The sequence below is a fragment of the Bubalus bubalis genome, chromosome 4 (genome assembly GCF_019923935.1).
Source record: "Bubalus bubalis isolate 160015118507 breed Murrah chromosome 4, NDDB_SH_1, whole genome shotgun sequence".
Lineage (NCBI taxonomy): Eukaryota > Metazoa > Chordata > Mammalia > Artiodactyla > Bovidae > Bubalus > Bubalus bubalis.
In genome coordinates this window covers 10370323-10384448 of record NC_059160.1, presented here as the reverse complement: position 1 = coordinate 10384448, position 14126 = coordinate 10370323, and the positions used below count along the sequence as shown (strand labels likewise).

Here is a 14126-nt window from a genome sequence, read left to right as displayed (position 1 = left end):
AGGCAGCTGGAGAGTCAGCGGACCCTAGTGAGGTGACAGCGGGGCAGGGATTCCCAAGCCTGATATCTCAGGCCAAGGGGATGCCCCCCTTCCAGCTTGTGGGGTTTGCCACCACAGGACAGCAGCCAGGGGGCCTGGGGCTTCAGTGCCTACTGCAGTAGGGGCAACGGGCACTTCTTTACCTACTTTGATCCACGTCAGTGGTGGCAGCCAATACACTTGGGCCCTCAGAAAGGCAGGTCAGAGGGAGCAGCGCCTGGCCATCTAGGAGCCCCTCCTCATGGGCTAGTGCCCACCTCCTGACATCAGCCTCTGGAAGCCCTATTGGCTGCCGGGTCTGCCAGCCTGATGGGGCTCTTTAAGAACAGCAGTCCCATCTCCTTTAGGCTCCTGTCTCTACAGGTGGGTGATCTCTACAGTGAACGCTGACTTAGCTCAGGGAGCCTTGAGAGTTGGTCTTATGGGGTCTGTATTACAGATGAGGAGATTGAGGCTGAAAGAGGGGAACAGGTTTGTTCGGGTTCACTCCGTGGTACAGCCAGGACTAGGACCCAGTCTGTGGAACTCCCAGGGCCATGTTCCATTGCCCCACCTGAGGGGACACACAGAGGACAGGCACAGAGGCTCAGTGAGGCAGGTGTCCCCTGCCCACAGCTCGGAACACCTGGATCCCGGAGACCTGGCCCTTGTCCTTCCCCAGACAGGCCCGTGCAGCCTCCCAGATGCGGCTGCTGGTGTGGTGGGGGTCATCCTCCATCCCCAGCTGTGAGGTGCCCTGTGCCTTGGGGGAGGACTCAGCCTCTTATCTGCATCGGGTCTCTTATCTGTGCCTCCCGTTTCTCCCTTGGCTCTTCCCCTTCCCTTTTGAATGATCTTAAACATACATTAATCATGTAAGAAATTTGTTTACATTTTCAAAAATAATTTCAAACAAATCAAAATGTTAGAAACAAATGTGTGAACTCTACTCCCCCTGCCTGCTTCCAGCCCCAGGGGTTACCTTGGTTACCTTCTAAGCATATCTGTATAGTTTTCTGTTGCAGCTGTAATGAATTGCCAGAAACATAAGTAACACACATTAATCATCTCACAGTTCTGTAGAGTAGAAGTCTAACGTGGGTCTCCCCAGGCTATTAATAAAATCCAGGCATCCATGGGATCTCGTTCCTTCCCATAGGCTCTGGGGAGGCTCCATCTCCTCACCTTTTCTAGCGTCCAGCAGTCACCTGCATTCCTTGGCTCATGGTCCCTTCCATCATCTTCAGAACTCGTGCAGAAGAGTCCGGTCCTTCTCTCTTCCCACTGGGCTCCTGCCTTAGTCCCCTCTCCCTCTCCCTGCTCTCCTGCCTCCTCTTCCACATCCAAAGACCCTGTGATTACTTTCGGCCCAGAGGATAATCTAGGATAATCTCCCTATTTTAAGGTCAGCTGATTAGCAATCACTAGTTCCCTGGGCCGTGTAAGGTAACACATTCGCTGGTTCTCGGAGTAGGGCGTGGACATCTTCGGAGGATCATCCACTCTACTTTCCAGGGTAGCCTTCTACACCTTTTTCTGTGCCGTTATGCACAGGTACTCAGACCTACAGCTCTTAAGTGTTTTTGGTCCGCGAATGGGGTCACACCACGTGTATCATCAGAAACCAGCTTTCATGACCTAACTTTCGAGACACCTTTCCACAGCAGTCTGCGTGGGCAGCTCTGTCTTTTAACAGCTGCCCAGATCCTTTGTAAAATGCAATCCCATAACTTATTTAAGGGCTTCCCTGTTAGGTACTTACCTTGTTCCCATTTTTCACCTGTTAACCAACCTGGCCGCAGGCGATACCCTTGTCTAAGAGTCTTTGTACATGCGTGACTTTCTGTGGGGTCATTTCTAGGAGTGGACCTGCCAGGTTAAAGGGTCATTAAAATTTGATGACACCACCAAACTGCCCTTCACACACCCGGTTGCAGCTGACTCTCCCAGCAGTGGGTATTATCAGTCATTTAAAAACTTGCCGGTCTTGTCTACACAGCCCCATTTTGTGCTAAGTCATCAATTTCAGTTTGCTTACTCAGCATCTGCCACAAGTCAGGCCTGGCCTAGACCCCAGGGACTCGGAACTGTATCAAATGGGGGGCAATTTATAATCTGGCAGAAGCAGAGCCTTTAAAAACAGGGGAGAGGCTGACCAGAGTCAGAGCTCGGAGGATATTTAAGCCAGGCTGCAGGCCAAGTGGATTACCCGGGAAGAGAATGTTGTAAAAGAAAGTTCCAGGCAGTGGGAATAACATGAGCTAAAGCTCAGAGGTGTGACCATGCCATGAGCTGTTTTGTTTTTTTTCTTTTTTAAGTAACTATGATGTTCCTTGGTTGGGGAGGGCTTAGGTTGAGACCATCAGGGTTGGCAGACACTGGAGTAGGGACTTGCTCTGCAGGATGGGAAGCCCAGAAGGGTTTGAAGCAGAATGACAGGCTGGGGGTTGTGGGTGGCAGGGAGCAGGGGCAGATACAGGCTGATGATGCCAGGGTCTTGAGGGGGAGGTGGTGAAGCCTGGACCAGGGCAGGCCTGCCCCCGAGGCTTCTTGCCTCAGGCTGGGAAAGGGGCACTACCTGGGCCATGGGGGCAGCCCCGTGATGTCCTGGCCTCCCGCCTGCAGGAGGCATGCGAGCGCAGCCTGGCAGAGATGGAGTCTTCGCACCAGCAGGTGATGCAGGAGCTACAGCGGCACCACGAGCGGGAGCTGCAGCGGCTGCAGCAGGAGAAGGAATGGCTCCTGGCTGAGGAGACAGCGGCCACGGCCTCGGGTGAGGACCCCGGGCAGGAACGGCACAGCAGGGCCCGGCCCCATGAGCCTCCAGGCTGTGGCTCCTCTTGACTGGAGGTCTTTAAATAAGAGATGAGGGTCTGGTGCCAAACTTGGGGTGAGGGGTCAGGAGCCCCTAGATATGGCCTCTAACCCTACTTGTAAAGGGGAAACCAAGGCAATAATTGATTTCCCCCTACACACAGACCATGGGTTAGGGTTAGAGTCTTCTCCCTTAGGGGCCTGTGGTTACTGGGAGGCCCACGTCAAGCCACATACACACACACATTGAGCTGCAGCATGTGTTTGTTTTCCACAGCCAAAAATCTGTGCCATGTGCTGGGGAGAGACTGGTCAGCCGCAGACCCTGCTCTTATGAGTGCCGTCTCACTGGGCCAGTGGGCTGGACCCAGGGGAGAGCAAGGCAAGGTGTCGGCATTTAACCAAACCCTGTTACACACACGAGCAACCTTAGTCCTTGCAGTGCCCCAGGGAGTGAACCCATTTCACAGATGAGGAAACTGGGGCTCAGAAGTTAGCAACTTATCCCAGATGACATAGCTTGGAGGTATCAGAAGATGGAGCTGGAGCACAAAGCACTCTTGACTACAAAGCCATGCTCTAAACCCTTCCCTCTGCTCTTCCAAGTCAGGAACAGGTATACCCAAGATTCTGGCCAGCTCTCCCTCTCTGTCCCCTGCAGACCTGCTGTGTGTGTCTGGCATATCCTAGACACTTCCATGGGGTTTGCAGAATAATAGAAATGATGAAAGAGGTCACATGATTTGGAACTTGCCGCCTGCCAGTGTTCAAGAACTCAAACTGAGGGCCCCTCGTCCCAAACCCTGGGGTCAGTGTGTTTTGCATTTTAGGAAGATAACCCAGGATATCCTCCCCTAGCAGGGTCTGGCTTTCACCTTGAAATCTAGCACTAAGATTTTGCAGTGAAATTTCTGTGTTGCTCTTAAGTGAGATAATAATGACCAGAAATAGCCTTGGATCTGTTCAGGTTGGGGATTGCACCAAAAGAATTATCAAACACTTTCAGTGTTCAGAGCTTTTGGATTTTGGAATTATGGATAAGACTATGAATGAGGACTTGTTTAATCCTCACAACAGCACTGTGTGAGTGTGGAAAGAGACTCAGTCCTTGGGGGCTTGCAGACTGAAAATAAACCAGTGGGGGCCAGTGTCTGAGTACTGCCTCTGTGACAGGCATTGTTCTGTTCTGCATGCTCTACGCACATCTCCCAGAAACCCATGAGGAAAGGCGTTTTTTGTTAACCTTGTTTTCCAGATAAGGATTCAAGGCACAGAGGGGTTAGGTCCCTTGCACAAAGTCACACAAATTTGTACCGGCCACAGAGCCAGTGTTCTTGACTACTTGGCTGGGCCAGGCAGATCGACCTTGTTAAAGAACCTTCCAGGCTCTGCAGGGAGGACTGTGTGTAGTCTTATCCAGAAATCATGAATAACAAGAGGTACTGGTGGTCAGACACTGAAGTGTCTCCCCAGCAGAGTCCTTCAGACAGGTTCTGTCATCCTCCTGTGGTAGACAGGCTCAGAGAGGTTGAATAGCTTACCCAGAGCCACTCAGTCCATGACACAGCCCAGCCCAGCACTCTTTGCTTACCACTCTCTGCTTCTGTCTCCATGTGGAGTCCTAGAGGAAGTAGAACTTGTTGCTCCTGACCCCTCCCCAATCTCCCTTCTACCTCTCTGCCCTGCTTCCAGCCATTGAAGCCATGAAGAAAGCCTACCAGGAGGAGCTGAGCCGGGAGCTGAATAAGACACGGACTCTCCAGCAGGGTCCAGATGGCCTCCGGAAGCAGCACCAGTAAGAGGGCGATGGGGCTCTGCAGCCTGTGGGCAGGGCCTCCCTCTGAGCCAGGAGGCCCAGCTGTCCACTCTGCTGGTTATGAGTGAGGGACCTGTGCTGAGACCCCTGGGCAGGGGACCATGTTAGTTTGCCCCCAGCAGAGATTCCTGTTCCAGTCATGTGGCGTAGGGAACAGAAGCAGTAGGACCCCCCACACCAGTGCGCACAACTGTTCTCAGGCCCCTTCTTGTCTATCCAGTCTCAGTCTCCACTCTCTCTTCCCCTCTTTAGTGTCCCCTAGAGCTGGGCTTAGGGTCTTCCCTAGTGGCTCAGATAGTAAAGAATCTGCTTGCAATGCTGGAGACCCATGTTCAGTTCTTGGGTCAGGAAGATCCCCTGGGGGAGGGCATGGCAACCCATTCCAGTATTCTTGCCTGGAGAATCCCATGGACAGAGGAGCCCTGCAGGCTACAGTCTATGGGGTCGCCAGGAGTCACACACGACTGAGTGACTAACGCACACACACAGAGTAGGGCTACAGTAGAAGCCGGTAGGTGTCCTTCCCTGTCAGAGCACAGCTCTGGAACGCTGGGGCTGTAGAGGCGTTAAGAGATGGGCTTCTCCAACCCACCCCCTCACAGAGGAGGCACCTACAACCCAGAGAGGCTGACACACCAGTTCACAGCCCCACAGTGGGCCGAAGGCAAAACTAGGGCAAGAATCAGGAGTCCTGAGCTGCTTCCAGTCTGCATGACCTGACCCGGCTTGGCCAAGGGCCAGAGAACCCGGGCCATCCTCCCTGACTCTACCCTGGCAGGTCAGACCTGGAGGCGCTGAAGCGGGAGCTGCAGGTGCTATCAGAGCAGTACTCGCAGAAGTGCCTGGAGATCGGGGCCCTGACGCGGCAGGCCGAGGAGCGTGAGCACACGCTGCGGCGCTGCCAGCAGGAGGGCCAGGAGCTGCTGCGCCACAACCAGGTTGGCCTTGGCCCCCAGGGGTGGGGGCGGGGCGTGGGCATCCTGGCCCTCCCCACACTGACCATCCCCCACCCCTCCCAGGAGCTGCACACCCGCCTGTCTGAGGAGATTGACCGGCTGCGCAGTTTCATCGCCTCTCAGGGGACGGGCAACGGCTGTGGTCGCAGCAGCGAGCGGAGCTCCTGTGAGCTGGAGGTGTGCCCACATCCCCCCACCCTGTGCCAGGCCTCCTAGCTGGGGCGTGGTGCCTGGGCCTGGGGAGGGTACCCGGACAGGCTGGGTCTGTCCTGGGGAGAGGACAGGGCAGCTCGGAAGGAGGCCTGCTGTGCACCCAGCACTCCTGGGCCAGCTGGGTGAAAGCTCTCCACCTGAGTCCTATCACCTACCTGCTGTGTGACCGTGGCAAGTCACCTCACCTTTCTGAGTCCTAGTGGCTCATTTGTAAAATGGAGCTAGCCCCTCCCTTACTGAGAGAAGCCAGAATGAGAAAATGTATATGTGATCCCAGGATTACCCTTGTCTTTGGTTGTATTTAACAAAAATTTGTACACAGCTTTACTCTCTACCTGGCATTTCTATAAGCCCTTATATCTGCTAAATCATTGAAGCTTCTAGCAGTTTTATGAAAAAGATACTGTTGCTGTCCCCATTTTACAGTTGAGGAAACTGAGACACAGGAAGGTCAAGTACCTTGCCCAGGGTCACATGGCTTGTCAGTGTGGGAGCTGGGATTTCAACCAGGCAGCCTGGCTCCAGAGCCTTAAGCTTTTAAGTCTCCCTCACCCTGCTGAACCTGTCTCCTTCTCGGTCAGGTCAAAATAGCAGTACCTGCTCATCAAGGTTTGGGGAGAGGTTAATGAGGAAGCCCAGCCCTCTCTAGCTCACAGTAGGGCCATACTGTGGCTTCTTTCCATGATCTTTGCCCTCAAGTTGAGGGCCTGGTGCTGTGTTGTGACCACAGCAGGGGTGACCATAAGATATCCACTCACATGGTACAGATGGGCTGAGAGAGCAAGGAGAAATCAGAGAGGGCTTCCTGGACGAGTCTTCCCCCAGGGACCCTGGTGCAGGTTAGGAGCTGCCTTCTAGGGGCCCAAAGCAGAGAGAAGTCAGGCTTTGGGGTGTGGTGGGCCAGGGTAGCTCTGGACTGTGGCCCCAGATCAGCCTGGAACCTGTGACCTCAGGTGCTGCTGCGAGTGAAGGAGAACGAGCTGCAGTATCTGAAGAAGGAGGTGCAGTGCCTCCGAGATGAGCTCCAGATGATGCAGAAGGTGAGTCCTGGCCAGCTGAGGTGCCAGAGGGGTGGGGAGCCCCTGGATCCAGCTGTGCCCTCATCCTGTGATCACCTGTTCTGTGCCGGCCACTCCTGGCCTCATCAGGCCCTCCCTGTGCCTCCCACTTGTAGGGGTCAGTATTCCCATTTACAGACAAAGAAACTGAGGCTAAGAAAGGGTAAGTGATTTGCTCCAGGCCACCCTTGTTTTTATTGGGTTGGCCCAAAATTTCTTTTGGGTTTTCCCATAACATCTTATGGAAGGGACCCGAATGAACTTTTTGGCCAACCCAGTATTTAATCAGAAAATATTTATTGAATACCTACTACGTGCTCAGCACTATACTGGGTGCTGGGTGACTCGCTGTGGACCAGATCAAAATCCCTGTCCTTGCAGAGTATGCATTCCAGTGTGGAGTATGCGTCCCAGAAACCTGTGTTTCTGGGAGCTGGGGGGCTGAGATTTGGGGCCCAATCTGACCCACCCTTGGTGCCGTGTCCACGTGTCTTTGACAACTCTCTGTGTGTTGGTGGTTCTGGGAGACTCCTGGAAGGGGCCCAAACCCTGGGCCGGGCTGACCTGCCCTCCCAGCCACTCACTTGAGTGTGTGGCCTCGGACAGAAGCTTCACCACCCTGAGCCTCGGCTCTCATCTTAAATGGGATGAAAATGATGCTGAAACCTGTGTCACTGGGTGGAGCGGGGGAGCCTTCTGGGGAGGCCACCTACAGGGAGAAAACCAACCAGGGGCCTTGGAGGGGCCTGGCTGTTTGTGCCGGCAGGTGGGCAGGGCCAGGAGGGAGGGCTCCCTGCCCTCACAACGCCTCCCCGGCCCTCAGGACAAGCGCTTCACCTCGGGAAAGTACCAGGACGTGTACGTGGAACTGAACCATATCAAGACACGGTCGGAACGGGAGATTGAGCAGCTGAAAGAGCACCTGCGCCTCGCCATGGCTGCCCTGCAGGAGAAGGAGGCTGTGCGCAACAGCCTGGCCGAGTAGAGGTGGGCCCTGCGGGGTGGGCAATGCGGGGCAGGCAGGGGGAGGCCGTCACGGGCGCCGGGCTGGAGGTGTGACCTCAAGGCTCATCTGCACCTGAAAGCCTGTGCTGCCCCCTGAGCCAGGGCACTTCCTCCTCCCAGCCTCCATTTCCCTGTCTGGATGGGGGGACAGTGACGCTGGCAACTTGGGGCCATCCTGGGGATCCATCAGACTCGCCCAGAGGCTGCTCTGTGAGCTGGAGCGCGTTTCCTTCAGAGGTGGGCCAGCCAGTTCAAGTCTGTGATTATCGGCCTGTCCCCGCCATGTGACAGTGGGAGCTTCTTAACACAGAGCGACAGCTGCAGCCCTGCACCGTCCACGCCCCTCCCCAGGGCTGGCAGTGCCCTAACTGATCAGCCTGGGCTTGGGTGGCAGATCCGGTGTGGGTGTGCCTACCTCCTCATCAGACCCAGCAGCACAGCTCGCTGGTGTGTCTGCTAATCGCCCACAGGTTCCTTCCTCTGAGCTTCACACCCCAGACATCACTGGAGGCCGTGTTCTGTCCCACTCAGTTTCACGGTCGTCCCTGACTTAGCAGGGTCTGAGACTTTTTTTTTTTGGATGCATTGGGTCTTAGTTATAGCATGTTGGATCTAGTTCCCTGACCAGGGATTGAACCCAGGCTCCCTCCATTGGGAGCACAGACTCTTAGCCACTGGTCCACCTGGGAAATCCCTCTGAGCTATTTTTTTGATGCTTTTCCTCCTGCCCTATCTACCTGGAGCTTCCTCTTTCTAACACGTCCTTGGGGACTTCCTAAGGCACTCAGGAGAGGCCACCCTGTGGGCCAGGCGTGGGGAGAAGCCCAGAGGAGCAGGTCTGGCCCAGCCTTTGGGGTCGAGAGGCTTTAGAAGGACCTGCTGGTCACACTTCCCTGGCCTTAGCCAGATCCCCTTGCTCTGTTTATTAAATTGAAATGTAGTTGGTTTACAGTGTTACAGTTTACAATGTTGTTTTAGTTTCTGGTGTATAGCAGAGTGATGCAGTTATATATACTGGGTTGGCCAAAAAGTCTGCATTTTTCCATAAGGTGTTATGGAACAAACTTTTTGGCCAACCCAATAGAAATACAGATATGTTCTCTTTCAGAATTTTTTTATTATATTTTATTATAAGATATTGAATATAGTTTCCTGTGCTATACAGTAGGACTTTATTATTTATCTATTTTATATATGGTAGTTTATATCTGCTAATCCCAAACTCCTAATTTATTCCTCCCCCACCCCTACTTCCCACTTTGGTAACCATAAGTTTATTTTCTGTGTCTGTGAGTCTGTCTCTGTTTTGTAAATTCATTTGTATCTCTTTTAGATTCCACATTCAAGTGATATCATATAATATTTGTCTTTCTCTATCTGACTTATTCCACTTAGTATGATAAACTCTAGGCATATCCATGTTGCTTCAAATGGCATTATTTTATTCTTTTTTATGGCTGAGTAATATTTCATTGTATTAATATATGTGTACTTTATCCATTCACCTGTCGATGGACACTTAGGTTGCCTCCATGTCTTGGCTATTGTAAATAGTGCTGCTGAGAACTTTGGGGTGCATGTTTTTTTTCTAATTAGCAGACTTCCCCAATCTTGTCTTCTAGGTCCTCATGGTCCAGCCCACTGCAGACCCCCTAGTCCAAGGGGACCAATCACCTTCCTTCCCTGCTGGACGGACGTCAGAAGCCAAGCTTTCTTCCCACCCTCTGTGGGCTCACACCCACGTGCACTCACACCCACCACACACATGCACACACACACATACACACACACAGCAACACACACACATACACATGTACACTTTCTGCGTATCTGAGCGCGCCCCTAGCACTGGGTCTTACCTTGCACCTTCTTCAGGATTTTATATGTGAAGAGATTTTTATATAGATTTTTTTTTCCTTTTTTTCCCCCCAAAACACTTTATACGTTTTAAAAAGCAATTCCTGGTGGCACATGCCTCCAGCACCAGCCCCCACTCTGTCCCCAGCCACCTGCTTGGGTTTCTGGGCCTGTCTCCCCATCTGGGGTCTAGCGGAGGCCTGGCAGTAGCTGTGGCAGGGTGGACTCGGTGGGAGAGGCAGGGAGCCGGCCACCCTCTTCCTACCCTACCTCCCACTAACTACTTCCTGCCCTGGGGGGGACCCACTCCCTGGGACTCTGGACAGAGGGACAGATGGACAGAGGGAGCCGGCAGCTGTCCCCACAGCCCTGCCCCCTCCTCTGAGGGCTGCTGGGCATGGATCTGTGGGAGCCGCCCCGTGCAGGCATTTCTCTCCTGCTCCGTGAGCCTTCTTAACTTAATAAAATGTTCTGGCAGCTCTGGTGTCCTGGATGGCCTACACAGGGTGGGTGGCAGAGTTTGGGGGTTCTTTTTTTTTAATTAGAGGATAAGTACTTTACAATATTGTGATGGTTTCTGCCATATATCATCATGAATCAGCCACAGGTACATGGGGGTATATAGGTATATCTATCCTATATGTGTAGTCCGCCAGACTCCTCCATCCATGGGATTCTGTAGTCAAGAATACTGGAGTGGGTTGCCATGCCCTCCTCCGGGGGATCTTCTTGATCCAGGTATTGAGCCCTTGTCTCTTACATCTCCTGCATTGGCAGGCAGGTTCTTTACTACTAGCACTACCTGGGAAGCCCACGTAGGTATATATATATAGAGAGAAAGGCATCCCATATGTCCCCTCCCTCTTGAACCCCCCTCCCTCCTTCCTCCCCATCCCACCCCTCTAGGTTGTCCCAGAGCACCAGCTTTGGGTTCCCTGCATCATACAGAAGACTGTCTCTATGGTCGGGGTTTCTTAAAGTGGCTTCACCACCCATACCCTCCAGCACTCCACCCTTCCTAAAGGAGCAGCATGTGGGCTTCTGAGGGCGGGGTTGAGAATCTGGTTTCTCCACCAGGCTTTGCAGCTCCATGTGGGGTTTGCAGGCCAGCAGGAGCAGCTGTGGTACCTGGGAGCTTGTGAGAAACCCCAAGTCCAGGCTCCGCCCTGACCTCCTGAGTCAGAATCTGCATTTTAACATGCCCCCCACGCCCCGCCCAGGCATCAGGGACATCTCACTTTGAGAAGCCCTGAGTGGGTGCTGGGCCAGCCTTGGAGGAAGGACCGGGACCTGAGGCTTTGCCCATGACTGACTTTGGTCAAGCCATGCCCCTCTCTAAGAGCCTTAATTTGCTTCTCCATCAAATGAGTATCTTTCAATCCCAGTCCCATGTTGACGCTGTGCCCAGAGGTTTTGTCCAGCCTGGCAGGCTTAGGGGCGGGGAAGTAGAAGCAGTCACCCCAGGCCACCACGCTGGGGGCCTCATCTCTGTTGGCTGTTGAGTTGATCGTGGATGGCCCCACCTGGGGCTGGGAAGAGGCCCCCTTTCTGAGATGCCATCGGTCCAGCCTGGGCTGTCCAATTTGCAGGGCTGTGGCGAAGGTGATGAAGACAAGGTGGCCTCACCCCCTGCAGCTATTCCCATCAACCCTTGGGGGGCCTCTGTGCTGAGCACTGGGTGTGTAGAGTTGAACAAGAACTGGCCCTGCCCCCGACTGAGGCCACAAAAACAGGTCACATAGGGTTGGGTTCTAGAAGGCTGTGGGAATCCAGGGGAGACCCCCAGCCCACAGGTGGAAGAGTATTTTGGGGGTGGCTTTGGAATATGACTTTTCTAGATGGAAAAATGGGTCCATGGAGTCACAAGAGTCAGACTCGACTGAGGGACTGAAAAACAACAAGATGAAAAAATCAGAAAGGCTTTCCAATTCCAAGGGGAAAGCATGAGCAAATGCCCTGTGAACCTCCCTAGTGTGTTCAGGGAACCCGTGGAGGAGCAAGCTTGTGGGGTGTGGGGGAAATGTGCCCCATTCCCTTGTAGTGATGGGTTTAGGAATGGCCATGGGATACAGTTCCAGCCAATGAGATGGCCCAGGAAAGTCTTGACTGGAGTGGAGGGATGGAGCAGATCATCCTCAGAGGTCTTCCTTACTCTTAGAAAGGGGCACAAGGAAGGGAGGCCTCTCTCTCCTGACCTTTGGACAGTGCTGGGTGAAGTCCCCATGTTGCCACCATTTTAGCTCATTAATATGCTAAAGATGGTGGATCAGAAAGAAAGAAGAACCAGAATCCCTGAGCCATCAAATCACCCAGGCTTGGTGCTGCCTTGATTCAGGACTTCCCGTCTCATGGGGTAAGAAGCATGCCGTGGGCAGCCCCAGTAACCAGATAGTTGAGTCCAGGGCCCTGCCCATCCTCACCAGGCCCTGTTGCCCCAGACCAGCCCCTCCTGGACATCATTCTAGCCCATCCCCTGCCTCAGTGACTCTCTCAGTCCAACTTGGGCTGCCCATGTGGCACCTGGGCTGTGGCAACACCCACCCCACCCTCTCCGCAGGCAGGGCTTCCCAGGCAAACTAAAAAATCAGGCCAACCTATGAACAGGAGCCCCACCTCAGCCGTTGAAAAACAATGAGATATCCCTCCCCACTCCACCCCACTAAAATAGCTCAAATCAACAGAACGAATAATACCAAGTGTCTTGAGGATCCGAAAAACTGGAATTCTCATGCAGGGCTGGTGGGAGTATTCTAGGTACCAGCACTATGAGGAACTGTTGGCAGTTTCTTATAAAGTTAAACACACACCTACCTGTGACCTCGCATTTCCACTCCTGCATGTACACCCAGGAGAAATGAGTGCTGAGGTCTACAAAATGACTAGTACAATAATATTTGTGTCAACCTTACTCATGGTAGCCCAAATCTGAAGACAGTACTCATGTCTGTCAACAGTAGACTGAATAAATGGTGGCATATTCATACATCAGAATACAATAGGGAAATAGGAGAGAATTACTGCTACATGCAAGGGCACAATGAGTCTTCCAGACATAATGTTTAGTGAAAGAAGCCAGCCACAAAAAGGCCCACGTTGGAACTTCCCTGGTGGTCCAGGGGCTAAGACTTCAAGCTCCCAAGCAGGGGGCCCAGGTTTGACCCCTGATGAGGGAACTAGATCCCACATATTGCAACTAAAAAAAAAAAAATGATCCCACATGCTGCAATGAAAATAGAAGATCCTGCGTGCTGCACTAAGACGACACAGTCAAATACTTTTTTTCAAAGAAGGTCCATGTTGTACAAGTCCATTTATAGAAGTTCAAGAACAGGCAAAACGTCACTATGGAGATAGTCATCAGAACAGTGGGTACCTCTGGGTTCCTGGTATGGTAGAGCGCATGGACTCTAGTGGTAGGCACAAGGGAGATTTCTGGGGTGCCAAAAATGTTCCGTATCTGGACCAGGGAGGTCACATGTAAAAACCTACCTCGTTGCACACAATGATTTGTGCATTTGACTACCTGAATCGTGTCTAATTTTTTTAAGAAATCCAAGTTTCTAGCAGGTGCCCAGGTGAAGCTCCTAGGAAAACCACAATTACCTGTCACACCAGGAATTTGGCCAAAGCCACATGGTTTGGCTGCTAGGTCTGGTCTCCTCAGGCAGCCGACATGTGCTGTGGAAAGAGCACAGAGCAGGGTATCAGACATACCTGTCTGGGTTCAAACCCCAATTGCTGCCTCCAGCAGGCTACATGAACCTCACAAAGTCACATCCCTCTCTGGGTTTATTTCCCCATCTCTCTTTTTCCCCTTAGAACAGGGGTCCCCACCTCCTAGCCATGGACCTTTCAGGAATGTGGCTGCACACCAGGAGGTGAGCGGCAGGAAAGCCAGGGAAGCTTCCATCTGTGTTTACAGCCACTCACCATCACTTGCATTACCACCTGAGCTCCTCCTGCTCAACAAACTCAAGTCAGTGGAATGCACTTGAATCAACTCCCACATCCTTGGAAAAATTGTCTTCCTACAAAACTGATCCCTGTTGTCAAAAAACTTAAGGACCCCGGCCCTAGGCATGCAAGCCCAGTGTCTATTTATTTACTTAGGCAGAGTCGCTCAGCTTGTGGGATCTTAGTTCCTTGAACAGGGATCGAACCTGTGCCCCCAGGAGTGGAAGCGAGGAGTCCTAACCACTGGACCACCAGGGAAGTCCCTATTTCCCCATCCTCTTAAGTGGAGATGATAATGCCTGCCACAGAGTTATTCAGGTATTGAATTACCAACTGTTTCAATGATCTATAAACGTAATGGTTTAGAAAGGTTTGTTATTACCACACTTGGTCCTGTGGATGGACTGGGCTCAGCTGGGCAGTTCTCTTGCTGTC

At 52.7% G+C, this 14126-nt stretch overlaps 1 protein-coding gene across 2 annotated transcripts in view; it reads left to right on the top strand.

Annotated features, from left to right (window-relative positions):
* The window catches only part of LOC102390374 (TRIO and F-actin binding protein), a 58486-nt gene extending 48272 nt beyond the window's left edge, over nucleotides 1–10214 (top strand). For both annotated transcript variants that reach the window (XM_045165244.1, XM_045165243.1), the window contains 7 exons: nucleotides 2644–2791; nucleotides 4525–4627; nucleotides 5427–5586; nucleotides 5668–5781; nucleotides 6771–6857; nucleotides 7699–7862; nucleotides 9503–10214. In XM_045165244.1, the coding sequence (XP_045021179.1) occupies nucleotides 2644–2791; nucleotides 4525–4627; nucleotides 5427–5586; nucleotides 5668–5781; nucleotides 6771–6857; nucleotides 7699–7860 (774 nt within the window). In that variant the 3' untranslated portion in view covers nucleotides 7861–7862; nucleotides 9503–10214. The remainder of the gene's footprint in view (nucleotides 1–2643; nucleotides 2792–4524; nucleotides 4628–5426; nucleotides 5587–5667; nucleotides 5782–6770; nucleotides 6858–7698; nucleotides 7863–9502) is intronic.
* The last annotated feature ends 3912 nt before the right edge of the window (nucleotides 10215–14126 follow it).